Source organism: Microtus oregoni, unplaced genomic scaffold (genome assembly GCF_018167655.1).
Source record: "Microtus oregoni isolate MIOR12 unplaced genomic scaffold, Mior012 000071F_ref0000514, whole genome shotgun sequence".
Lineage (NCBI taxonomy): Eukaryota > Metazoa > Chordata > Mammalia > Rodentia > Cricetidae > Microtus > Microtus oregoni.
Genome location: NW_024543978.1, coordinates 956291 through 982740, shown reverse-complemented (window position 1 = coordinate 982740; position 26450 = coordinate 956291). Strand labels below are relative to the sequence as shown.

General features: G+C 47.4%; 1 protein-coding gene across 1 annotated transcript; it reads right to left on the bottom strand.

Annotated features, from left to right (window-relative positions):
- Positions 1–2335: 2335 nt before the first annotated feature.
- Positions 2336–19223, bottom strand: Ythdf1 (YTH N6-methyladenosine RNA binding protein 1). Its single transcript, XM_041641826.1, has 5 exons — positions 18967–19223; positions 18588–18612; positions 17419–17498; positions 9274–10794; positions 2336–3592 (listed from the first exon to the last, which is right to left on the bottom strand). The coding sequence occupies exons 1-5, from the start codon at positions 18991–18993 to the stop codon at positions 3566–3568; spliced, it is 1680 nt and encodes a 559-aa protein (XP_041497760.1). The 5' UTR covers positions 18994–19223; the 3' UTR covers positions 2336–3565.
- Positions 19224–26450: the final 7227 nt, after the last annotated feature.

The following is a 26450-nucleotide window of genomic DNA, read 5'->3' as shown; positions in this document are numbered from 1 at the left end:
CTCACTTCAAGCTGCTCTTTAGCATGGCCACTGGAAGCCTGGATTCAATACTTCTTCCGTGAAAATGCGAAGACAGGTGATTTGGCAATCCTGCTCCTTCAGGCTCTCGATACAACATGGAAAATAAGCTTATCAGTTTCCCAACTCAGGCACCTAGCCCCACGCTAGGGAGAGAATTGAGATTGCTACACCCCGAGAGAAAAGCTGCAGGCCTGGACAGCACCTCTTCCATGCCCCCTCCTGGTTCTTCTTGGTAATACTCTTCAGCGGATGACTAGCTGCAGGAAGACCCGTAGTGAAAGGAAGCCTAGTGGCTTTGAAGAAATTTTGAATTGGGTATTCATTTAGCTTAAACAAATTTAACCTGTGTGACTGTAATTACTTACTTTCAAATTCCTTTTCTAAAAGCTATAGAAACTGTCAGTCATGGGACCACACAGTGAGAGAGAAAACCCCACTATTTATTTGCATATATTGCTGCAGAGTCTGGGGGCATCTTTCACACTCATTTCTCATATCACGAGGCAAGGTCTAGTGACCTATGAAGTCACGGCAATGTGACAACTAATTCCCTTCTTGTGTGTTTTGGGCCAGAGAGATTTTTGTTCTAAGTAAAGGAAGAGTTCACCGATTCTGGATGTCAAGAACCCAAGGGGGACAAGAGATGGACAACTAAGAGTCTGGGGTCCAAAAATGCGCTCAAGTCAAGCATGTCCATCATGTGCCCTCTAGTACCCAGTGAAGGGCAGCAGACGCGATAGCCAGTACCATAGGTCCTCTAAGCACTGGTGTCTAGAGACAGACCTCAACCAACACACCTTGCCAAAGGTTTGTGTGCACTGGAGACAGAGGTTAAATACTTCTGGGAATGTAACAGTAAGGGCATCAGTAATGCCAACAGTCTCTCACAAAGGGCTGGTGTTAATGACTGAAGTTCACAGCACAAGCCTGGGCTTTCAGGTTCCCTTCCCTAGTAGCCTCTGACTTCACACAAGGGGACAAGACGGCAAGAAGGTAAGGGGACAAAGGAGCAAGTGACACAAACTCAGCCAACCACCATCAGCTAGTTCCTGTCACCACCTCCACTCAGTAGTGACCACGGATACTGCTCATCTCACCCATGGGAAGCCCCTTCAGTCATCCCACAAAGGATGTTGGTTTTAGCCCATACTGTGGTTATAAACCCCACATACTTTACAATCTATTTCCTGCTGAGTGGCACACCTTTAATCCCAGCACTCAGGATGCAGAGGCAAGTGAAGTTCAAGGTTTACAGAGCAAGTGCCCTGTTTCAAAAAAAACCAAAACCAAACAAAACAAAAGATATTTCCTAAAATACAGGGAGTGTTTTGGAGCTGGAATACAGGTAAGTTAAAGCCAGAGACTCCTGTGCGGATTGTCTCCTTACCAACCTTTAACTTCCATATAGAGACAGCTAGTGTTTGGAAAAGCATGAAGCCATACCCAGGTTCTCTATCTGAATCTCAGTCAAAATGAGCAGCTACAGACTGGTATGGAGGCACAGCATACAGTCCCAGCAGCTGGGAGGCGTAGACCACAAGATTGGAGCACAACACCAAGCTGGGTTACACAAGACCATCCCCCTCCCCCAAAAAAAACAAAAACAAAAAAATGGGGAGGGGGGTTAACCATACTAAAGCTTCGATTTGTGGACTTCATTTGGAAGTTTCCTCTGCAAGGAAAATGCTGTGAACAAACATTAAAAGAGTAAGGGGCCAGTAAGATAACACGGAAGGTAAAGGTGCTTGCTGTCTAACATAGCACTCGGGAGGCAGAGGCAGGCAATCTCTGTGAGTTTGAGGCCAGCTTGGTCTACAAGAGCTAGTTCCACAACAGGTCCAAAGCTACAAAGAAATGCTATCTCGAAAATCCAAAAAAAAAGGTTCTAGGTGGTGGTTAATCCCAGCATTGGGGAGGCAGAGGCAGGCAGATCTCTGTGAGTTTGAAGCCAGCCTGGTCTACAGAGTGAGCTCCAGGACAATCAGGACTACACAGAAAAACTGATTTGAAATACAAAACAAAAAAGAAAAAAAAGTGTAAGAATGAAGATGGTACAGCAGAGATCAGGGTGTTGATCACCCTGGGGACAGCTATGCAAGCTACAAATATGGCCGCTACACAGTTCCTTCACTTTTGCTAGCATCTGCAAATTCTCAGGTTGGGGGACTGAATCCTAAGTCCTATAGGTGGACCTATGAAAGTTCCCAGGGGCGAGCAAGACTGCAGCCTCTAGTAGTGCTCAGAGCAGATGCCATAGGTCTGCAGCTCTAACAGAAACAAGCACATGCAGCAGAGAAGACAAGAACACACAAACTTGCTCAACAGGTGTTTATTAAGGCTTGTATTCTCCTAGAGGACAGGTATCCGATGTTGTCCACGACTCCGTACAGGCAGTAACAGCTCGAGGAAGTGACACGTTCTAAATACAAGTCTAAATAATACAGCTTAAATGGTAACTGAGAGGGTCTTTTGGAGTAAATAGTTTCAGAAGGTATCTGCTCTCTAAGACAGTAAGGATCCTCTACATTGGGCGCGTGCAGATTCAGTATGCGAGGGCATCGGGCATTGAGCACCACTTTCATGCTAACTCCAACTCCAGGTGGCAGTGAGCTCCTCCACGGCTCCTCATTCCACAAAACATGATAGCAAATTTGTTTTCTAAAGAATTTTTTGTTTTTTGCTTTTTTCACCCATTCAACAGGAAAAAAAAAAAGAGACACACAGTGAAATTTACAATTGGCAGCAGCATCCATCACACTGCCTGTACTATCAGATCCTACATTTAAAGCTTAGCATTACTGGTATAAAACTTAAGACAGCATCAGGATTCTCAAGTGAAGAGGACGACTAAAAATGATACGCGAACAACTAGAATGTCGCAATGCTGAACCAGGCTTAAAACACCTCCCAGCTCCTGGCCACACAGCCCCAACCTCATGAGAGCTGCAGCACCGCTCTGGGTGGCACTGAACTATGGACAGCCTCTCCAGACAGCTGCGGGCACACTTGGAAACTACGTCATCTGTCTAGTAGGGAACTCAGAAGGGCAGGTTAGCATTCTGATGGACACCACAGGTAGTAAATGGCAAGCCACTTCAGTACTGTGAGGAGACGCCAACAGCACATGCTGAATGGGCTCTTGGTTCACTGTAAAGCAGTAGAGGGCAAGAAACATGAAGTGTCCTACAGGGTATTAAATGGCGGGATATAAGAGTAAGAACATAATTTCTGCCAAAATAAAAGTATCTTTGGGATGTATTAGGTGTTTTGTTTTGAAGAATATTTATATTTTGCATTAGGTCAATCTGACTGATAAGCTGACAAACAAAATACTCCTTTATTAGTGAGTGCTACAATATTATAATACATAGAAAAATACAAATGAAAGCAGATCCATCTGGCAAAAATGAACTACAAAGATAAAGATGCAACAATCAACCCCGCACGAGGACGACACTGGAGCTGACTCGGAGACAGCACCAAGCATACAGCTTAAAACTCTGTTTTCAAAGTCAACCATTAACCAAAAACAAACGGTTTGTCCTTATTGTTTGTTTCGATTCTGCCTTTCCTGTAAAAAGAAGAGGATAAGAGGTTAGCTCATGATTTGCAGGTGAAGGCACACAAAGGTGAGACCTGAGGCCACGTCATAGGCTGCAGTCAAAGATGGGGATGTGTGCTTGTCTGGGAATCCCTGAGGACCTGGTTCTCAACACCAAGGAGCCCAGTCCCACTGACCAGAGTAGGGGCCACCATCTACGGTCAAGCACCACACATTGTCCTAACCTTACTCAAGAGGCCCTCTGCACAGAGGGCATGAGGTTGCATCCAATCCTGTGTCCCATACCCATCAAACGCAAGCTTCCCCTCCCCCAACCTAGCCAGCTCTCCCTCATGTGTCAGTCACGTTAATAAAGAAACTCACTAGAGCCGGGCGATGGTGGCGCACGCCTTTAATCCCAGCAACCGGGAGGCAGAGGCAGGTGGATCTCTGTGAATTCGAGGCCAGCCTGGTCTACAAGAGCTAGTTCCAGGACAGGAACCAAAAAGCTACGGAGAAACCCTGTCTCGAAAATCCCCCCCAAAAAAAAGAAACACACTAGAACGATGAAAGCACCAGCATGCCTGGTACACAAGAACAATTTTCCTCAACTTTCATTCATTTTAACAAAGCAATGACTCAGAAAACACCAAAATCTATCCAATAGGCTAAAAAGTAAGCTCCAAGTTAGGGCTAAGTAGAAGGACAGGAAAACAAGCTAGATCCATCTAGTTAAAGCCCTTTCCAAAGGATCAAGTTTTCTGTGGCCTTCAGCAGTACTGACCAAATCAGGATAGAATTCCTCAACTGGGCTAACCCCTACTTCTACAGACAGCACCTCATCCGCAGTATGCATGACACACCCATCTGAGACTTATATCCAACTCTTTCCTGCTGTTTGCCTGCCTGGTTTCTGATCAGTGGGTCAAAAGGCCATCTGTCTTTTCTAACAATGCAGCATCTAATAAATTCAGACCATGACAGATAGTGGCGCATGCACTACCACCCACATACCAAGCACCACGTTCTATCCTAATCCGTAAGACCCTCTGTACAGCACTCCCATGTCTGCTTGCCTGTCCTCCTGCCCACCCCCCCATTCCCATTCTCTCATGTGTCACTGTCAAGATACTGGAGAAAGAGCATAAACGCTACATCTGGAGGTTAAAGGTTGGGTCATCCTAGCTGTGAACTAAGAAAAAACTGCTAGCAAAGCACCTACAGTTTGCTCAGTTTGGATTTTGTTTGAGACGGGGTCAAGTATCTAAGGTTGGCCCTGAGCTACTCCTGATCCTCCAGCCACACCTCCTAAGCATTGAAATCATAAGTAATGTCACTCTAACTACATTCAGTGTATCTGGGCACCACTGCACTAAATATATGCCAGGCACAGAGATGACTACCATGCAAAGTCCTAAGTGAGGTCTCACATCTTTGTGTGGCTCCAATCGCAAGAAAGTGGCAAGGAAGCACCTAGACCAATGAGTGGGTGGATTACTACTAAGAATCCATAAGCCTCTACCCTGAAGTGTAAAGAGGACAATTCTCTTTAAGCAGAAGTTTGCCTCCCCTGAGTGCAACGGCTACTAGTAAAGCATCCGGAGGAGGGAGACCATGTCTGGCTCCTTCAGCCTTCCCAATAGCTACAAAATCTGCCACCTGCTCTTTACAGAAGTAACATTACTCATAGAACATTTTTGGGGGCAGGAGGGGGAAGAGCACTGCTTAAAGAGGAAGGGCAGGTCATCCTAGAGGCCCAGCAAACACGCCTGCATGGATCTCATAAGTTCTCCAGGCTGCTCTGCTAACTGTATGTGACACATCCCTGAAGTCTGTCAAACTAGGGTCAGAATAGTTTAGGTATCTCCAGTCAGCAGGCACTGTGCAGAACACTCAATTGTGACTATTTTAAACACCCCAAGAGGCCAGGCAGTGGTAGCACATGCCTTTAATCCTAGCACTGGGGAGGCAGAGTCAGGAGGATCTCTGAGTTCGAGGCCAGCCTGGTCTACAAGAGCTAGTTCCAGGACAGGCACCAAAGCTACAGAGAAACCCTACCTTGAAACAAACAAACAAATAAACAAAAAACCCAAAACTAAAAACCCCAAGAAAAGCCTGTTTATAGATTAAACAAAATAAAACAAGTCTGTATAGGGATGGCAAAGTGGCTCAGCAGGCTAGGACACATACTGCTAAGTCTGACAACATAGGTTTGAGCCCTAAGACCTATATGATCAAAGAGTGAACTGACCCCCCTATTCTTTTACACATACCGCCACACAAATAAATATGTAAAATGTAGTAAGTAAAAATAAACTTAAATAAAAAAAAAAAAAGATATCTGAGACCCTATCTCAAAAACAAAACGCCCAGCATCTAGTGCTTAGAAGACAGAGGCAGGTAGAGCTCTCTGGAGTTCAAGACTAGCCAGAGTTATATAGTGAGAACCTTTCCGGGGAAGAAAAAGAACAAGTTATTACAACCAAGGCCAGCCTGATCTACAAAGTGAGTTCCAGTATACCAGGGCTACACAGAGAAACCATGTCTCAAAAAAATAAAAAAGAAATTAGCATATTTTCACATTTATAGCTGGACAGGAAAACTCTGAAAGGGAAACTGTGAAATTGTTTTGCTTTCTAAACACACCAGATGCTACTTTAAAGTGGTGAGGTCTAACTGTTAACAATGAACATAAGACAGGTCTGTCTTCAGGTCAGGAGAACCTTGGCGGGGGTAGGGGGGTGGGGGGGGTGGGGGGAGGGGCCTCAAGTATTTTGTAGACACTAAATTTTAGCCCTGAGGAAGGAGCTCTTTACTCTTTATACTACTTCATTCTTTTTTTGAGACAGGGAATTCAGAGATCCATCTACCTCTGCCTCCTGAGTGCTGGGATTACAGGTGTGTGTCACCATGCCCGGTGTCCCACTTCACTCTTAAGATGAAATGGCAGCCAGGCGATGGTGGCGCACGCCTTTAATCCCAGCACTCGGGAGGCAGAGGCAGGCGGATCTCTGTGAGTTCGAGACCAGCCTGGTCTACAGAGCTAGTTCCAAGACAGGCTCCAAAGCCACAGAGAAACCCTGTCTCGAAAAACCAAAAAAAAAAAAAGATGAAATGGCATTCTGCAGCAGCCCAGACTCCAAGACACCAGGATCCCAACTCCTAGCTTCCTGGGAGGGGGAAATTGAGTACTGCCAGGCAGCAGGCACAGGGCGCAGTGAAGGTATGCATCATCTAAGGACTGCCCCACAACTGGGTAGAGAAACCTGAAGCTCCACTAGTGCTCATTGTCTCCTTCAATACAACTTAACATTCGACTCCATGACAGAAAGCTCTGTGGCTGGGCTGTCACCAGTCCTCCCAAGGATGCTCTTCATGATGTCCTCCAGTACAAGGACCACCAGGGATCCTGACCATATGCCTATAGCTTGTAACCCCTGCAGGTCACTCAAAAGGTTTACAAGACCAGAGGGTTAACCAGAGATCCGATAGGCACCACTGTCTATGAACCAAGTTCATAGTTTAAGTTTTCAGATGGTAGAATTAGGGGCTAACACTGCTTTGTAGTTACAGCACCCACCCCAGGAAGTTCACAACCATCTCTAATTCCAGTTCCAGGGGATCTGACACCCTTGCCTCACTTCTGCAAGCATCTGTATACACGTGACACATGTAAACCCATGAAGGTGTATATACATAAAAACTTAACGATACAAAATTCAGGCATACGGTTAAAAAAAGACATTAGAATTTTTAAGGCACAACCAGATAATGGGCAGAATTTTATCCCTAAGCCTATTACCAATCTGAGACCTAGTTTTTTGTTTTTTTTTAAAGAACTGAATGCTTTCTTTTGGATTTTATTTTTATGTGCACTAATGTTGTTTTGCCTGCATGTATGTCTGTATGAGTATCAGGTACCCTGGAACTGGAGTTACAGTTGTTAGCTGCCATGTGGGTGTTAAGAATTGAACCCAGGTCCTCTTAATGGGTGAGACATCTCTCCAGTCTGATTTTACTTATTTTTATGCATGTAAATATTTTGTCTGAATGTACAGGCTATCGACCACACGAGTACAGGGCCCTTGGAGGACAGAAGAGGGCATCACAATCCGTGAGACAGGAGTTAACGGTTGTTAGCTGTCATATGGGTGCTGGGAACTGAGCCCAGGCGGTCTGGAATAGCAGCCTACATTCTTAATAGCTGAACCATCTCTCCAGCCCTACCCAGTGCATTCTGATGTAACTATAAAGTTTCAGCACTTAAAGGAAAATTGAGTATAAACACATGTGCACACAAATAGCTAGCCACCAGATAAAAGGACCAAAATAGCTAGCTACTAGATAGAAGGAGGACCTAAGTTTCATCTACTATTGCTATTTTAATACAGACAGATATATTAACAATACTGTGCTAAGGGAGTAGTCCCAGATGGTCTGATCTATAGATGTCTAGGCATCTTTGGTTTGTACGGGTATATATATGATGATGCTAGCAAGACAAAGTCACTAACAATCTATTTCTAAGAACCTATGTCACTGTTAAAGAATTCCTGTTATTTTATACATAAAAAGGTCAACCTACATAATACTGCCATCCCTTTCCTAATGCTTTCTCACTACTTGAGACGAGAGTTAACTTGATGGTACTATCAGCAGCACTACTACCTGGCCTTGAGATGAGAGTAACTTGATGGTACTATCAGCAGCATTACTACCCGGCCTTCTCCACACTTTGCTCCAAATGCTTATTTATTCACACCAGCAAGCCATCTAATGCAGAGACATAAAGACTAAAAGCCAATCCAATGATCCCCAGCCCACACTGACTGGTATTTCATGAAAGAAAGGACAATCTTAGGACTAATGCTCTTGGGTAATAAAAGCTTCATAAAACACTTTGAGACTGTTTCTCTCATTTCTGAAAAACATTTCTGTTCTGAAGAGCAAATGGTCTCACATCAGTTAGGACCATCTTCAGCCCAATGGACCTAGTCATATAATCATAACCATTAATTATAAATCATCTGGCTCTTAATCCCAGCACTCGGGAGGCAGAGGCAGGCGGATCTCTGTGAGTTCAAGGCCAGCCTGGTCTACGAGAGCTAGTTCCAGGACAGGAACCAAAAGCTACGGAGAAACCCTGTCTCGAAAAATCCAAAAAAAAAAAAAAAAAAAAAAAAAAATCATCTGGCTCCCAAGCCTGCTCCCTATCCCCCCCCCCCCCAATTCTTCTTAGTACTTAATTGATGTGAGTTTAAGTTTCTCCAAACTGCAGGTCTTTGGAGTTCCTACAAGGAAAACAGAAAATGACCTATGTGGCAGTGTTCACACAAGAATGCTTGGGCAGGCAGGACATTAAGGCACAGCCAATCCCTACAACATGGGCAGTCTCCTTGGCCTCTCTGGTGCCACATGAACACCAATTTCTAAGAGTGCTTAACTGGACAGGAGCTAGAAAGAACGAAGATCATGATTCAGAAAGTAGCTTCCCTGCATTCTTAGGTGTGCACACAGTGGTCCAGAATACCATGTCTCCTAACACTCATCCCAGGGATGTGTAGCTAAGAGATGACACCCGTACCCTCTCAGACTGCTCTGATGACAGCTAGCTGGGACACGTGACTGGCCCGTTATACTCCAGCTTGCTGTGAGGGTACCCGGCATGCAGACACAGACATTTGTTTAACAGGTGCCTATGGACAACTCACCTTGCGCACCACCTCCTCTTCCTCTTGGCGCTTCTCATAGTGAGAAAAGTCATCAAAGATGGAGGTTGTGTGCTTATAGGAAGCAATAATTTTCAGCACTTGTTTCGCTTTTTCTAAAGGTACCTCCTGTGTATCACGGGAGTTTGTGACAGGTTTGTTGTCGTTATTCTCAAGTCTGATGTGCCGCAGTTGGTTATTGGGCACATCCTTGACAAAAATCCACTTCACGTCAAACTTCCCCTTCCATTTGTCCTGGGACCAGACCCCAGCACTGGTGCCATAGTCCACAGGGGACTTCATCTCTGCTACCCCACAGAAATGTCCACTCCCATTGACACTGAAGAGCAGGTAAACGGGCCCCTTGCTGCTCATGGAGCGGAAGGCGCTGTCCAGGCGCTTGTTGCCATGTTCAGTACTACACCAGATGGAGTACTTGATGGAGCGGTGGATGTCGTCCTCAGAATAGCTCTTGATGATGAACACCCGCCCACTCTTAAGATTCCAGTCGAACTCTTTAGGGTTATAGCTGTGGGCAGCTTTCAGTTTCTCCAGGACAGGGTGGGATTCTACACTTGGGGCAGAAGCAGGCTGGGCATTTCCAACAGAGTTGCTGTCACTGTTGGCCACTCCACTCTGCCCAAATGCTGCATTTCTGTTTCGGGGAGCCACCCAGCGGGGCTGAAGAGGCTGCTGAGGGCTCTGATACTGTGGCTGGACCAAGGGTGGGGGCTGAACAGGGAGAGGCTGAGCTACCTGTTGGGACTGTGGGGCAGCCTGGGGGGATGGTGTCTGCTGGGGGGCTGAAGCCTTTGGAACAGGGCCCTTGTTATCCCAAGTACCAATGTCCATGTTATGTTTTATAGGTGGAGGAGGCAATGCACCCCCCACTATCGGCCCACTCTTTGTTTTCATCTTAGGCTGCGGCTTTGCAGGCTTGCTGGCAATGGCTGCCCATGAAGTTGGTTTTGAAACTGGCATGGTTACATTTGTACCACCATTGCCAGAAAGGACACCAGTCAGTGCCACACTGTTGACAACTGAACCCACCGTCTTAACTGCAGAGGTGGTAACATCCCCAATCTTCAGGCCAACCATGCCCTGCTCCAGACTGTTCATCCCAGGGGCCTTGTTGAGGGTGTCACTGTGAAAACCTGTCTGCCCATCAACAACTGTGCCACCAAGGGAGCTTGGTGGATAAGTGTAACTGCTCCCATAGGCTGAGCTCTGAGTCTGCTGCCCCTGAGAGCCACTTGTCCCCCAGGCTGAGAAGGCAGGGTTTTCAGGGAAAAAATTAAACCTGTGCTGGTAAATATTGTTCCCCAGACCCCCAGGCTGTCCAAAAACAGCATCATGCATGAAGTGATGGTCTCCATTACTAAGTTGTCCATAGGGAGTAAGATATGGGATGGGAGGGTCCCCTGCAGTGGACCATGGTGCCTCACTGAGGGAGTAAGGAAATCCAATGGACGGTGGATAGTAGCTGGGCAGGTAAGGATCACTCATCGAGGGGTAACTGTTACTCTGTAAAAACAAAACAAGTGATAAGTTAGAGTCCTATCATATGGCCCATTATGCCAACCACCTCATACATAGGCAGAACAGAAACAAGCCTAAAATAGCACAGAATTATTTTTTCCTAAATGAAAGCTATGGTTACCAATGTCAAAACTAAAGTCAAGATCCAGAGAAATTCATAACAAATAGAACCCAAGCTATTGCCTCAAAATACAAAACCTCACTGGGTGGTGGCAGCGCACACCTCTAACCCCAGCACTTGGGAAGCAGAGGCAGGTGGATCTCTGAGTTTGAGGCCAAAGTGGCCTAGAGAGTGAGTTCTAGGACAGACAGGGCTATACCCTGTCTCAAAAGAACAAAATACAAACAACAACAACAAAACCCAAAAACTACAAAACCTCCTTTATATTTGAACTCAGGTAAAATGACCTGAATTCAGGTGACATGATCCAGTCAAACCATCTTTTTGCCTTCACCATTAGAGGAATCTAACCCAGGTCAGAACAAAGCAGGACAGCTTTAACAATGCCCGAAGTGGCTCTGATAGTCAATTAGGACCAGTAGGCTCCAGTTCGCTGGCCGACTGGCACACCTGGGCCAATCGGGCCATGTTCAATGTCACCCTTCAAAACCCTCTTCTAAACACACTCCTGAGAGCTACCCCAGCTGGGTTTTTTCTGAGGCTCTGTCCTTCACATTTCATGGGTTCCTGGGTACACTCAGAGGTGCTCAGAGGGGAGCACGGGCTCCTTGGCTGGTTCCAATGTTTTTGCCAATATCAAGTTCCTGGAGTTTAAGAACACTGCTATGGGGCTGGAGAGATGGCTCAGCAGTTAAGAGCACTGCCTGCTCTTCCAAAGGTCCTGAGTTCAATTCCCAGCAACCACATGGTGGCTCACAACCATCTGTAATGGGGTCTGGTGCTCTCTTCTGGCCTGCAGGTATACATGCAGTCAGAATACTGAGAATACTGTACACATAATAAATTAAAAAAAAAATTCTTTAAAAAAAAAAAAGGACAGAATGGTATGAGGGAGAAGGGAATGCTTCACCATCTTGACCTAGTAGCCTTACTATTCCTCTAAGGAGTTGCTAGGCTGCAGGTGTAGACTTGGGAGCGGGCAGGCTAGGGTAATGTTTCTTTGGAGACACTTCAGCTGAGGTTTGGTCAGAATCAGGCCCTACCAACAGGCATCGCAACAGAGGTGCTTTGAGCTCAGTTTCGGTTTTCATTTCAACCCCACCGACAGACCAGCTTCTGTCACCTCCACTGTCTCTGAGAGTGAGGCAACAGTGAGGAAAATGAAGAGACCTTCCTAGAAAGGCAGTCTGTGCTCAGGCCGTATATGTTTAGTGAAGAAAGCGCCATTTAGCACCACACATTTCAGAACTAGTATTTAACATAAAGTAATTGTTTCTCTGTTAATGAAAACTTAGCATCTACAAACATGTCCTCATAAATATTCTATAAACATAAAAAACCTTGAGTTTATCTTCTCTTGAAAGGATTTCAATGATTCTGGTTCCTCCAATGCAACCTCCTCCCAGCATCCTTAAGAGGAGCCTGAGCAGCAAGGCCAGGAGGAAATCAGAGAGGTCTGGGTAGAAGAAACCTTCTTCTGTGAAGGAATCATATAGATTCCTTAATGGATACAAAACTGAGGGCATAATCCTTCCACAGGAAGACTGGCCCACCTCAGCAACCACTTAATGCATGAATTATGGGTGTATATCATTCTAACCCACCGGGCCACAAACCAACAGAAAAACAGCAATAAAGATTCAGAAAAAAAGCGCTCAAGTCACTCTGACTTACACAATTGAGGATTATATCCATCACATTCAGCAAATCTCCCAAAGTCCACCTTAAGTATTGCCACGCCAAGAACAGACACAGCACACAGGTCACAAACAGAGCTACACAAACAGCCTACTATGCACTCAACACCATCCAATAGGTGGTCCCCACTACTCTCTAGCCTGTAGTATCTAAAGGCTATCTGAATACAGTAGATTCAAGCACAACACCTCCCTAAAACCCCACTACAAATCCTAAAATTGTGCTTCTTTCAGATTTTTATACAAAGATCCTAGGTAACGTTCTTGAAAAAAAATCATCACACCTCACGACAAGGGTGTGATGATTCAACTAAAAATGTACACGTAGAAACACACATGTAGGACAGAAGCAGCAACGCAGCAGAGAAGAGAAGCAGTCAGCAGCCTAAAAGGCATTGCCTTGGGGAGACCTCACTGCTTCCTTGAGTTCTCAGATGGAGAAGACAGTACAAGCAATGATACAATTAAACCCTAAGGGAAAGGTAAAATCACAGATAAAAAGGCCATTGTGTACTAAGGTCTCCTGAAAAGTACTACAGGCATCCAGGTTACCCAAACACCTATCCACACTCTCCTTCTGCCTCTGAACCAACAGCCTCACTTCTCCTAATTCTCTCCACCCTGAGATGCCACAGGCACTGTGAAATTGTATATCAGCCCAATCCCAGTCTTGACCTCAACCCTACTGACCGTCCAGTTTCCGTTACCCCCATCATATTTCCTTTCCTTTCTGAAAGTGAAGCATCAGGCTACTTGGTGAAGCTATCTCACCCAGGTTGCTTCATGCAGAGGAAACCTGTGAGCCAGGCTGAAGCCCAGTCTATGATATACATCTTTCCTGGGAAGCAGGTGGTTCCTATTAGTCTGTAGTAAATGCTCTGGTCTAGATGTACAGCGACTTAATTCAAACACACCCTGGAAATACACCGGGCTGCTGGAAAAGCTCCATCTCCCTCTGTGTAACCAGGCACAGGCTCGGGTTTACATTCACTTGTAAATGCCCCAGGCAAGACAGTCTTCTGGCTTAGTGGCTCCACAGGGTAGTCTAAGCTACCAGTAACAAGTGGTTTATCAAAGACACAGCTGAATAAACTTAAATCACACCAGCAAACTCAAAAGCACTCTTCATACACGAACACCTCTGAGTGAGAACATTTTGGTTCCCACAGTTCTTACCAGACTCCTGGGTAGTACCATATCTAAAATTTCTAATCAAAGCCTGGGTACAAGAGGACCACACAAGGGAAGCACGCACATCTCCCAATGCCAGAGCTCACTGACAGATGAAAATACAACTTGGAACTCTTTGGTCTCTTCCTCCTGATAACTGGAAAATTAGATAAATAAAATAGAGCCTCCAAAGAATTAAAGAGGATTTAAATGACCATGGCTGTTATCTCTAGGTTATTTGGAAACAGTTAAATATAATAAAGCCACAAATCTGTTCAAGAATTAAGAACTTTAAAAAAAAAAAATCAAACCAAGTTGAGTTACCTTAAGTGACAGGGATAGGAATGGACACACACACACACCGACAATTCTGAATGATTAGAACTCTTCCTCTAGCCTTTTTTCACAAAGGAAAGAATTCTGAGACCATTTGAAAAATAAGGGGTGACTGGGTGTCACTAGAAGGAGATTTCCCAGCCCCACAGGTCATCTCTGGAGCATGCTGAGACACATGCACTTCACTGGATCAAATCAACTACGTGAAAGGAAAGCACTGAGGGCAAGGCTGAAAAGTGACCAAGTGACTAGGACTCCTGGGAACTGCTCTGTCAATCAGCACTGCCACATTTACTTCAGGAGATTTCGAGGAAAATCTGAACACTACATACTGGCTCAGCTAGCACTTCTTGGTCTTTCTTCAAGGCTGGTCCTTCTGAGACTGTAATGCCAGTCCCTTATCTGGCTGATCAATATAAAGAGACAAGAATTTCTGACAAGGAATTTCTTTATCTGTTTAAACAATTTACTAACGGGCAAGTAAAGATCCGCGGTATCCTTTCACTGCCCCTCTGGGACGCTGTACTGGGAGCAAATCCCTCCTCACCTGGTACTGCCACGGGAACTTTTGGGAATTTTATGTACACATAACCACAAGACTCCAAGCCAAATTCAGGCTTGATAGCCAGGCACACATGCGCTAATCCTGAGCCTACCAGAACTGCCTAGACGTGGCAGTAACACAAATATCAAGTTTCTCCCAGATCTTCACAAACAGAGGCTACATACGCCCTAACAAGGCACAGCATTATTTAACTTAACTCTGGACTGCAGGTGAAAAAAAACACACAAAGCCTGATTAAAACAAACAAACAACAACAACAAAAAAACCAACAACAACAACAACAACAACAAAAAGCACTTTGGATGACTAGGTAGGCTCAATTTTCAAGATAAGCCAAGAAAAGCTCCCAAGGCCAGCAGTTCCTCACAAATGAGTATAGAGGTATAAATGTCACTCCGGCCCCAGGAAACACAAGTGACGGTGTCCATCAATCATTCTGAACTATCTTTGGGCACTGAGATGTACTATAGAAAGAGCGAGGAGGCAGATGGTCACTTGGCCCCATATGAAGAAACAAGCAAAGCAAAGACAAAAGCACCTGAAGAATGAAGGCCCCAGATTCTCCAAACAGGTAAACAGCTGTCACGCTGGTACTCAGCTGCTTCTTCTAAAAACACCTGAAAGCTTCCTGTGTTACTACTTTCTACCTAACAAAGTTGGGCATTTCTAGAAAATCTGCCACCAGGAGCACTCTTAAGTAAAATGTGCTGTAAGTACTTTGCTAAAAGTGCACATCTGAACACACAGACACGAAAGGGAGTGTCACCTTGAAGAACGTTTCTCCTTTCCATGGCTTCCACAAAAGAAGACTGCAGTGGCCTGCAATTGACAGCGGGACAGGGGTGGGTGGGACCGACTCCACTTTAAATACATCCTCTCAAATGTTCCATGTGCCCCTACTTTATAAAACACATTTCAGATGTAGTAAAGAAACCCTAGTTCCTTGTTTTGGTTAATATTTAGTATATGCCACTACTCATCACTAAGAAACCGGGAAATACAATATTCAAAAGAATAGCTTTGTTTAACTTCTTGTCCTTGCCATGGCCAACAGCCCACGACTAAAGCCAAGTCAGTTCTGCAACTCCATACTGTCCAGACATTCAGAGGCAACCATGCAGTCCTACAGGTAAGGTTCCTTCAGACTCTTAGGCTTCTGATATGCTAAATGTGGTGGGAAGGAAGATAGATAAAAGTTGCAAAATGCTCTAAGATGATCTTGAAAGGGCAGAAAAGTGAAAAAGAAAAACAAAACACAAAAACAAAAACAGTCAGGTAATTCATTTTCCTTCCAATACAAGGACCAGGTGAAACCTTGCTCTACTTACTCTAGAAATGCAGCGTGCATCTAAAAGTAGCAGTCACTACGGTTAAACCTAAATTTCAAATTGCCTATGGTTTTTTGCTTGTTTTGAGACAGGTCTCACTACATAGTCCTGTCTGTCCTTGAACTCACAGAGATCCAACTGCCTCTTCTTTGAGTACTGGAATTAGTGGTATGAACCACCATACCCAGCTTGCCTATGGCTTTTAACCAGAGCAATTCTGTTGCCAGAAGACTTCTTGCAGACAATTTTTGTAGGAAGCTAATCAGGAAATCTAGTGGTGGGGGTGCCTGTATGTAAATAGTGACCCTACTGTGCAGGGAAGAGTAAAAACAATACTTTGGCACAAAACGCCCAGTAAATTAGGGGAAAGAGAGGACATGAAGGTGGGAGGGGCATGCTGGGGAAGTGTGAGGATGTTATGATCCATACAGACTGTATGCACATATGAAATTTTCAAAGAATAAATTTAAAGAATGTTTTTTAATTGTCTGGGGCTAGAGAGATGGCTCGGAGGTTGAGACTTGCTGCTCTTACAGAGGACCACAGTTCAGCTGCCAGCACCCACGTAGGCTGTTCATAACCACCAGCACCTACTACTCTAGACTCCAAGGTCACCTGTGCACGGGCACACATCTACTGCCTGAGCCACATCCACACCTAAAATATAGAAGTCGTGGCAGGGGAGATGACTCAGTTTAAAACGATTGCTACCCAAGCTTTAGGACTAGAGTTTGAGCCCCCCCCTAAACCCATGTAAATGCCAAGTGAGTTGGGGGCTTACTTGTAAAGACAGGAGATTCCCAAAGCAACTGAGACTCAGCCACATTGGCAAGTTCTGGGTTTAAGAGACCCTGCAGCACTGAATAAGGTGGAAAGGTGCCAAAGGTAAGAATACTGAATCACCTAGGAACACAGGCCCTGAAGCCTGCTAGACCACAGAGGCACTCTCTGTGCTTTATATGAGCTCTCTAGTGCCAACCTCCCAACAGTCCTAAGAACTAAGGTTCAGGGAAGGTGAGTCACCTGATGCACAGAAAGGGCCTGCTGCACTGCCCAGGGCTTAAGCTGCTCTCCTAGATCCTAACTCTAACCCTCCAGAGACAAAATGAATACAGCACAAAGCTTCAGGGAACCACCACTCCTTTACACCCTAAAAAAGTCAATTAGAAGTCTGTCTGTCCCCATCCTCAGTGGGTGCTGCTCTGCATCACTCAGGCCCCAGGCCTAGCGGGAAGACCCGCTCAAATCAACTCTTCAAGACTGGTCACGTTTACTATTCCCTAGCCTGCCTCTTTCCTGCTTAGGATAAGAAATTAGAAATATGATAGTCAAGGTGTTACAAACAAAATTACTTTAAAAAACAAAAAAAATTCACTAATAAAATAAACTCACCGGATTGGACTGTCCAGAAAGGTAGGGCTCAAAGTCATTGTCATGAACTGTATCCTTCTGATGCAAAGAACCATTTTGTACTACAACAAGAAGTAGCAAAATATTATCTTCAGCATGGGAATTACTTTTAAGCATGGGAACCTTAGCAAAGTCCATTTTCATCAAATTTTAGTAGAGACCATCTTATGTTAAAATGGGCACACTCTGGAGCTGATGTTTACATGCCTCGTAAGACTGGCCGTGTACAGCTTTCTACAAATTACATTTTTATAAAGATATAATCATAATTTAGTCAGGTCTTTTTTTTTTTTTTTTTTGCAAGTAAAATAAATGGCAAGAAACTTACAGCCAGACTTTCGAGGGTCTTGTGATGCCCCGCCCCCACCCCAGAGGTGGGAACTGACCCCCTGCTGATGAAATCTACAGGGTCTCAGAAAATCTTTGCCAGGCTCTAAGAGCCCCGTTGGGCACGGAGAGCTGAAGAGGGCAGGATGCTCAGCTGGAAAGGGCCGTAACCCAAGATCACTACCATCTGATTCTCCACTTACTTTCTGCTGTTACAGTGCACAGCCAGGAAAGGAAAGGAAAGGAATGGTAAATAGAGTGCTGGGCCTTTTCCAACCTTAAAACACGATGAACCATATTTGGTTACACCCAAGTAACAACAACATGCACTGGTTAAAGAGTCTTCCAAGTAAACGTCTAGGGTCACTTTCCACGACTGAGTTTTGGCAGGTTATTAGGGGTCAGTCTAGACATCACAGATGACAACAAACTTGCAGTAACAGTAACTTAGGGTGGAGGGCCGAGCCTCCGAGGCCCGCAGGCTAGCTGACTCTCCCTAAGAAACACACACTACCTAGCAACAGAGGACCATCATTCAGCTCCCCTGGACTCTGCGAAGAGGTCTAATCGCCATTTCCTTCCCCACCAGGTAACTGTTCTTGCAGAGTGAAGAGGGAAGGGCCGAACTACTCCCGGTACGCCTTTATTTTCTAGTACCCCCCCCCCCAATCTGTCAAATATCCCGGAAATGGAAAGTTTCATCTCCTCCGAGCTGACGGAGAAAACTAACTTTCGGATTCCAGGCAAGGTAGACTTTCTCTCGTCCACAGGGACCGACGCTGCCCCGTCCTCCCCCAAAGTCGACTTCCCGGAACTCTGCTCACCTTTATTATCTTGTCCTTTTGTTCTCTGCGTCGCCGCAGGTCAGGATGTGCGGGTGGACACCACCCAGCCCGGGAAAGGAAACACAAAAGTTACTATCCGGAGAATGCTCCGCGGAGAGCGACACAACCCCGGCCCGGCCTCCGGATCTCTCACACTCTGACCACGGCCAGGCCCAGCGGACCCCACCTTCGGAACCCCTAACTCCGGCCCGGCCTGGTATCCAGGTCCTCGGCCCGGAGACCCGAGCCCTGACCCGGCCTCCAGGATTCCCGGCCCGGACCCTGCACCCCCAGCCCAGCCTCCAGTTCCCCGGCGCGACCCAGACCGCAACCTCGATCCACGGCCCGGCCTCGTGACCGTGGTCCCGAGAGCCCCTACCTGGGGGTCCACGCTGGTGGCCGACATGCTTCATGAACAGCGCGGCGCGGGACCGGGGCGCCGCCGGCTCGGGCCTCCCGCGAGGCCGGGCCTGTCACGCCGCGCGCGGCCCCGGGCCCCGCCGCCAATCCCGCGGGCGCAGCCGGACGCGGCGGCAGCTGTGGGCACGCGGGCCGGAACAGCGGGCGGTAGCGGGGAGGTAGCGGACAGGCTGAGGGGTAGCCAACTCCAATGGCGGCCGCGGCGGCGGGGACGAGGCTGCGCGACGTCAGCGCGCGGGGCAGGCCGGGAGCGCCGTCGAGTCGCCACCATTGCGCCTGCGCGTCGTCTCTCCTCGCCCAGAATTTCGCGCTTGGGACTCAGTCTCGCGCTGGAGGGGCGGGGCCGGACGGGGCGGCGCGGGGCGAGTCGGAGGAGGAGGAGAAGGTGGGTGTCTGTGGCTAAAGCTACTACTGTCCCACTGGCGCAAGAATTTTGCCGGCGCTGTGCAGGCCTCCTCGGCTGCCGTGGGACAGTCTGGCCTTGAGAAGGGAGTACCAGTGTGTGACCAGTTTAATCGCCTTAGATTCTAAACCCGATTCCATCACCCAGGAGTAAAAGACTAGAGGCCTTTGAGGAAGGCTAGACAGCCTCCTTTCGGCTCCAAATTCGTGGGGAAAGCTCCGTTCATTTTTCACACACCAAAGAGTCTCCAACAAAGAACTCACTCACCCCACCAGACATTTACTTTCAAACAGGCTCCTTGCTCAGTGAACTTGTTACCACACACACACACACACACACGGGGGGGGGGGGGGGAGAGAGAGAGAGAGAGAGAGAGAGAGAGAGAGAGAACTGAGGCAATGGCTCAGTAGTTAAGACTACTTGCTGTTCTCACAGAAGACCCGGGATTGGTTTCCAACAGCCACACTGAGGTTCACAATTGCCTGTAACCCCAATCCCAGGGGTTCCAAAACTCTCTTCTGACATCGGATGTGCCATGGTGCACGCGGTGCACAAACAGACAGGCATACACACATATAAAATAAATCTTTCAAATATATTTTTAAAAAGACATATTAACTTTTATTTTCCGTGTTTGGCTGCTTGTTTGTAAATGCACCACATGTGTATCTGTGCTCAGGGAGGTACCAGAAGAGGGTGCCAGATGCCCTGGAACTGGAGTTACAGATGGTTCTGACCCCCAAATGTGTGCTGAGAGTTGAATTCTCTGAAAGAGCACCAAGTGCTCAAGCCCTGAGCCATCTCTCTAGCCTCTTTAAAATATTTTTTAAAATATTTTTTAATATTTATTTATTTATTATGCATACAATATTCTGTCTGTGTATATTGGCTGTAGGCGAGAAGAGGGCACCAGACCTCATCACAGATGGTTGTGAGCTGCCGTGTGGTTGCTGGGAATTGAACTCAGGACCTTTGGAAGAGCAAGCAATGCTCTTAACCAATGTTTATGAGAGTGTTTTGCTTGCATGTATGTATTAGTTGTGTGCGTGAATGTATGTATACATACAACATGCGTGTGCCTGTGCAGGTCAGAAAAGCTGTATGATTATCTGGAACTAGAGTAGCAGGCATTTGCGAGCCGTCATGGGAGTCTTGGGAACCAAACATTGGTCCTCTGCAAGAACATTGCTAGGCACCAGCACCCAGATGCACCTCCCCATTCCTTCCAGGGAGTGTTTGGTCCCTGGCTTTGCTGTAGTAAATGTTGTAGCTTCTGTTACACGTCATCGGTAGGATACAAGAGGAAAAATGATTGGATTGAAGGGCATTTTTCTGTTAGTCATTTTGTAGATGTTAGATGCCCCCCAGGGAGGATGTGTTGAGTCTCCAGCTAGGAGAGCTGAAGGATGGGGCCCAGAGGGTATAAGCCCTGTATTCAAATGACACCTGGCTGGAACAAGTCTGTGTTGTGTGCTGGGTTTAGCTCACTCGAGAATTGGCTCTAGCTGGGCCAGCAGTGAAGACACCTGTCCAGGTAGATGCAGCCCCCCACCCCTTCTCTATGAATGTCCTCTTGGGAATGAACAACCCCCCGTAGCAGACCTCCCTCTGAACACCCTGTCCTTCCATACTTTCCGGGGTGTCTAGTTTGTCTTCCAGGAAAACCAGCTTGTGATTTTGGGGCTCCTTCTGTCCTCGCCCCTCAGCGGCAACTTTGAGAGGCTCCTGTGAATCACAGCTCCTCACTCTCAATGCCCATCAGTCACTTATCCAAAAGTACTCGTTGACCACCTATTTTATGCCTGGGATATACAGAGTACTGGAGTACCAGTGGTCCCTGCCCTTGTAGCTCCCGGTGAAGGGATGCTTTCACAGTCCAGCTCAGCCTCACTCTACACTGACTGACCACCAGTTCACAGGCGTGGGATCAGAAAATGAGCCCGGTGCTTCAACCAGACACAAAAAGGATGGCTTAACCAAGTCACCACAAATCAGACCTGTGATTTGGCAGGCAGCCAGGACAGGGAAGCATGAGAAGAAAGAATGTCCCTGAATTGGGCTCTAGGATGTCCCTTAACGAGAATCCAGGTGATAGCCGGGCAGTGGGGGCCCACCCCTTTAATTCCAGCACTTGGGAGGCAGAGGCAGGGGGATCTCTGTGAGTTCGAAGCCAGCCTGGTCGACAGAGCGAGTTCCAGGACAGGACAAAGAAAAAATAGCAAAACAAAACTAGAATCTTGCATCCATGACTGAGTGCAGGTGCTTGGGCCAGCATATGGCAGATACATCACGCAACCCACCTCTCAAAAGCCAAGCAGCTTTGTGGTCTTGAACCAGAAAGCAAACCTCCAAGAAATCAGAATAAATGCCAGGGCACAGCCAGCCAACCTGAACCTCAACTTACTCACGAACCTCAATTTACTCATGAACCTTAACCCCTGCCCAAACCCCCCCTTTTTCCCCCTCTACATGGCACCCAAGGACCAGCAGACTAACTTGGACCAGAAACTTAGCATCCACTTAGGGTGTCGTGGCCTATTGACATGTCATGCCTCTGTGTTTCCAGGAATTGCAGTTAGCTTCTGCTACCATGGTTGTGTTTGTCTGTCTCCCAGGACAGTACCTAGGATGCAGGTACTGTCTCCCAGGACAGGCCTAGGATGCGGACATCTCCAGGATAACAGCTTCAAGGCTGAGGAAGAACAAGCAGGGTATGTGATACTCTAGGATCATGTAAGCCTCAGGTCTTGACCTCAAGTCATGAAACAACACAGGCTCCTGTGAGAGGCATCTTCATTCAACTCATGTGACAATCAAGTCTGGCTCTCATCCAAGGCAACATGAAAACCAGGAGCTCTGGTTCAAATAGCGAGAAAGGTTTTCTCCTCTTGACCCTCACCAGCTCCCTCTAGACCTGCCATAAACTGTTTGTTTATTTGATTTTTTGTTTGCTTATTTTTCAACCAACTTGGTATTTAATGTCATGCTTCCTCAGGTAGAATGGTGCTGACCTTCAGTCACCCAAACCCCACCCTGCAACATCCATACAAGGACCTCTAATATACTGTGCCCACATCCAGGCTCTTGCTGGGACAAGGGGTGGCCTTAAAAACTGATTCTAGGGGAGATGGAGGCTGGGCTGAGCTGAGTCTCCAAGTCCTGCCCCGACTTAATCACCTCAGCAGGTGGCACTTATAAAACAATTTCAAAGACTGTCCAGAAAGTGGCCACAGCAGTATTCTAGGTAAGAATCGTCTGTTACAAAAGGTGCCTGGGAACCACAAGGATCCCGAGGCCCTGCTGGAGATGCACAGAGCTGGCATCACAGGAGTCAAGTGATGGCTGTGCCAAGTGGGGTTGGCGAGGATCAACAGCAGCAGCAGGAAGAGAGTGAGCAGGGCTCACCCTGGAGGAGGGGCTTGGGGCCCAGCTGGGACAAGGAGTATATGAGGATGCTTGCTCAGCTTGTGAAGACTGCTGAAGCTATTAACCTGGAGTGAGGGCCTGGCCAAACGTGCAACCAACGCCCATCCCCAAGGAATAAGAGCGACCTGGCCAGAGGGTGGGAAGACTGTAGGAGACTCTCCTTCATGTCTCCTCCATGCTCCCCATGATGACCAGCAACCCTTCAGTCTGGTAACTGCATGTTGATATCAATTCAGTCCTCAGCCCTAAGCTGGTGCCTTTGGGGAAACGAGGTGCACTTGCCCTCACTTCGTCCAAGGCCATCGTTACTGAGACTTGTTGTCGTCCCTGAGAGGGAGAGGCCTGCAAATGATGGCATTATCTGAGCATATGGATCAAGCTAAACCCGAGGCCGTCCGCCCTGGGCTTTTGCTGAAGCCTCCAGCACCTATTAACTGGTCTCTTGATGTCCACACTCCCTCATGTTCTTACAGTTCCCAGATTCTGGTTACAGGTGCCTCCTGTCCCTACAGCCCCCGCACCCCGCTCCAGAGTCCCTCAGCTATCTTCCAGGCATTTGGACCCTTGTTCTTGTTGTCACCTTAGAATCTCACAGCATTTCTGAAGAGTTTGGTCCACCTACGTAGGTGGCTAATTCCACAACTCTCTAGGACCCGTGTTGTCATTCCCTTCATGTCCAGTAGGGTGTGCTCTGAATCAGGCGTGATGACCTCAGGCTTCCCCATCTTCCAGATCCGGGAGATTGACGTTCATTCCGTGGGCAGTGGGTGAATGCTGTGACTTTCTGGGCTGCTCTGTCCCACAGCACAGCCACTGACTTGTGCCGCGACTGAGTACTTGGAATTTAAGGACTGTATTTTCCCATTTTATTTCGTTTTAGGAAGACTCAAATGGCCACACTTAACTAGGGTTCAGGTCATGTCCCTGGGAGAAGTTGGAGACCTGTATGCGCAGCAGACTCACAGATGAGCCTGACACTCAGTTCCATTGAGCCTGGTTATCTACAACCCCTCCAGCAACTCTGATAAAGATGAATTAGAGGAAGTAATGTCTAGCTTGTTTGTCCCTTACAGGCTACAGTTCCCTCTTCCTTCCGTGCAGCCCTTCCTGAGGCCTGGGAGCTCCCTGAGCTAGCCCTTCTTGAAGTCAAACCCAACTTTACCCTGGATTCCTCCTTGGCTGGAGGCTGGGCTCAGACGTACACAGTCTGGAAGGTTGACCTGTGGGACATTTGGGATCCCCTGGACTTTGGGAACAGAAGATGCTGCCATCTCAGCTGGCCCATGATGCCTACGTGTTCTCCTTTAGCCAGACACCTCAGGGTCTCTGGAAAATACACTTAGAGTGCCCAGAGGAGTGGCCTTTACAAGCAAGTCCAATGTCAACAGCAGGATACCCGACACTGGCATTCATGCTTCAGCCTGTGTGGAGTCTACTCTGTAGAGCTCAAAGCAGGACAGAGAATCTATAGAACTATGCAGAAAGAATCCTCTTGGTCTACAGAGGGGGCTAGTGCATTGGCCTTCCTCTGTCTTCCTTCTCTTTCTCTCATCCCTTCCCCCATCACATCCAGGAACCCTCAGGCCTCCCTTTAAGGCTTCGACCACACAGAGGATGGCACCAACTGTCCCTACACTCTCACACTGGGTCTTAGCTGACCCAGAGACACATCATGGCTATGCCGTGAGCTACAGGGCCTTGCCAACTACAGTCTGTCATCACCTAGGTGCTGCCTGCATTGACAAGGGACTCAGCTTGCAGTGTGAGCTCATGGTGGGGACTTAGGCACCAGGTAAGGCTTTTGTAGAGACTAGTGCTGTTCTTATGAGTTCCCAGCATGAATGCATCTGACTCAGACACCCAGGGGTTTGTTTCCAGCTCCTTCCACACACATCATGCTACTGCTTGCCTCTTTCATGGGCCTCATGCGCTGCTGAGAGCGCCAAGACCCCCATTCTGTGGTCCCAGCTAAAGGATGTTCCTGTCTGCCAGGAGGACTCTCAAACAGGAAAGAGGGGCTGGCTCAGTTGCATGCTTGCGATCCTGACTGGGAGAGACTGTCCTTTGTCACAGGTCCCCAGGCCCAGCCAGCAGATTCAGAGTCCAACGATCAGAGCCCCAGGGACCCAGGCCTGGACCTGCACAGAGAAAGAGTTTGATGACACCGTCCATTCTCCTTTATCAGCCCCTTTGACCTCAATCCCTGGGAACCCAGTACAGCAAGCCCTGGGAAGGCAGGGCTCCGGGTTCAAATGCCAGAGCTGTGATTCTGCCCTTTTGCTTGCAAGTAGAGAGAAGGGCAGAGGCTGTGAGTGCCTGGGGGTGCCCTAGAAGGTTCTATGGCCACAGATGGAAGTATCGGCAGTACATGGGCCTAGCAGGGAATGAGACAGGGTCCTGAATCCTGCAGTGTTGTATGTGGGTACATCTGCTGAGCTGGTGATGGCAGATTCCCCGGGGACTCCAGCCCTGCAGATCTTGATCTGGTATCGAAGGGAGTAGGCTAGGCTACCATTTCCTTGACTGATCTCCCACACCTCCCAGGGAACTTGCTTCAGTATTCACATCTCTGAAACGATGAAAGCCCGGTTTCTTTCTCAAAGGGCCATGGGGGTTCTGTGAAGCTTGTTTTTCCCGGGGCATTCTAAAGTCATGTAACATTGGAAAAGCTGCCTGTGGGCTCTGCATGCCACTGGAGCTCTGCTGTAGCAAATGAGCAGGGTGAGATCATAGACAGGGTTGGCACCCAGATCTTTAAGTCAGGTGCCTCCTTGGGATCCTGCTGGCAGGCCAGGCCCTATGAAGCAGAATCCAGGCTGGTGTCCCCCTACCCCTGAGAAGGCAGGCCTCCTGCCCAATCTGTTCTGCTCTCTCTATTCCTTGCAATAATTGTAATTTTTATATATATTTTGAAACAGGGTCTTGCTTTAGCTCAGGCTGAAATAGAACTTGCTGTGTAGTCCAGGTTGGCCTTAAATCACAACAGTCTTCCTGCCTTAGCCCCATGAGTGCTAGGACTGCATGTATGAGCCACCATACCCACCTCACAGTGTCTCACAAGCCTCACCCCCTCACCACCTCTCTCAGTATCTACCCCTGATTGAGGGACTATTGGTAGTTGACAGCTGCTGGGAGAGGGGGAGACAGTTCTCTTTAAGGTGACCCCTGGTAGGTTGACCATGTTCCAGTGGATGTTGCCACACCCACAGATATATGGACAGCACAATGGACATTTAAAAAAATAAAAAGAGGAGTTGAAGTTGGGAGTGGAGAGATGAAGATGGATCTGAGAGGAGATGGGGGAAAGTAGTAGGGGTGAGTATGACCAAAATGGACTTCAAACTGAAGTTATTCTTCCTTCCTTCTTTCCTTCCTCTCTTTCCCTTCCTTCCTTCCTCCCTCCTTCCTTCCCTCTCACCCTCCCTTCCTTCTCCTTCTTTTCTTTCTCTCTCTTTCTCTCTCTCTCTTTCTTTTTCTCCTTCCCCCCTTTTTAAAAACACGGCTTCTCTGTGTAGCAACAGGATTTCTCTGTGTATCCCTGGCTGTCCTGGAACTCACTCTGTAGATGAGGCTAGCTTCAAACTTGGAGCTCTGTATACCTCCAGCTCCTGAAT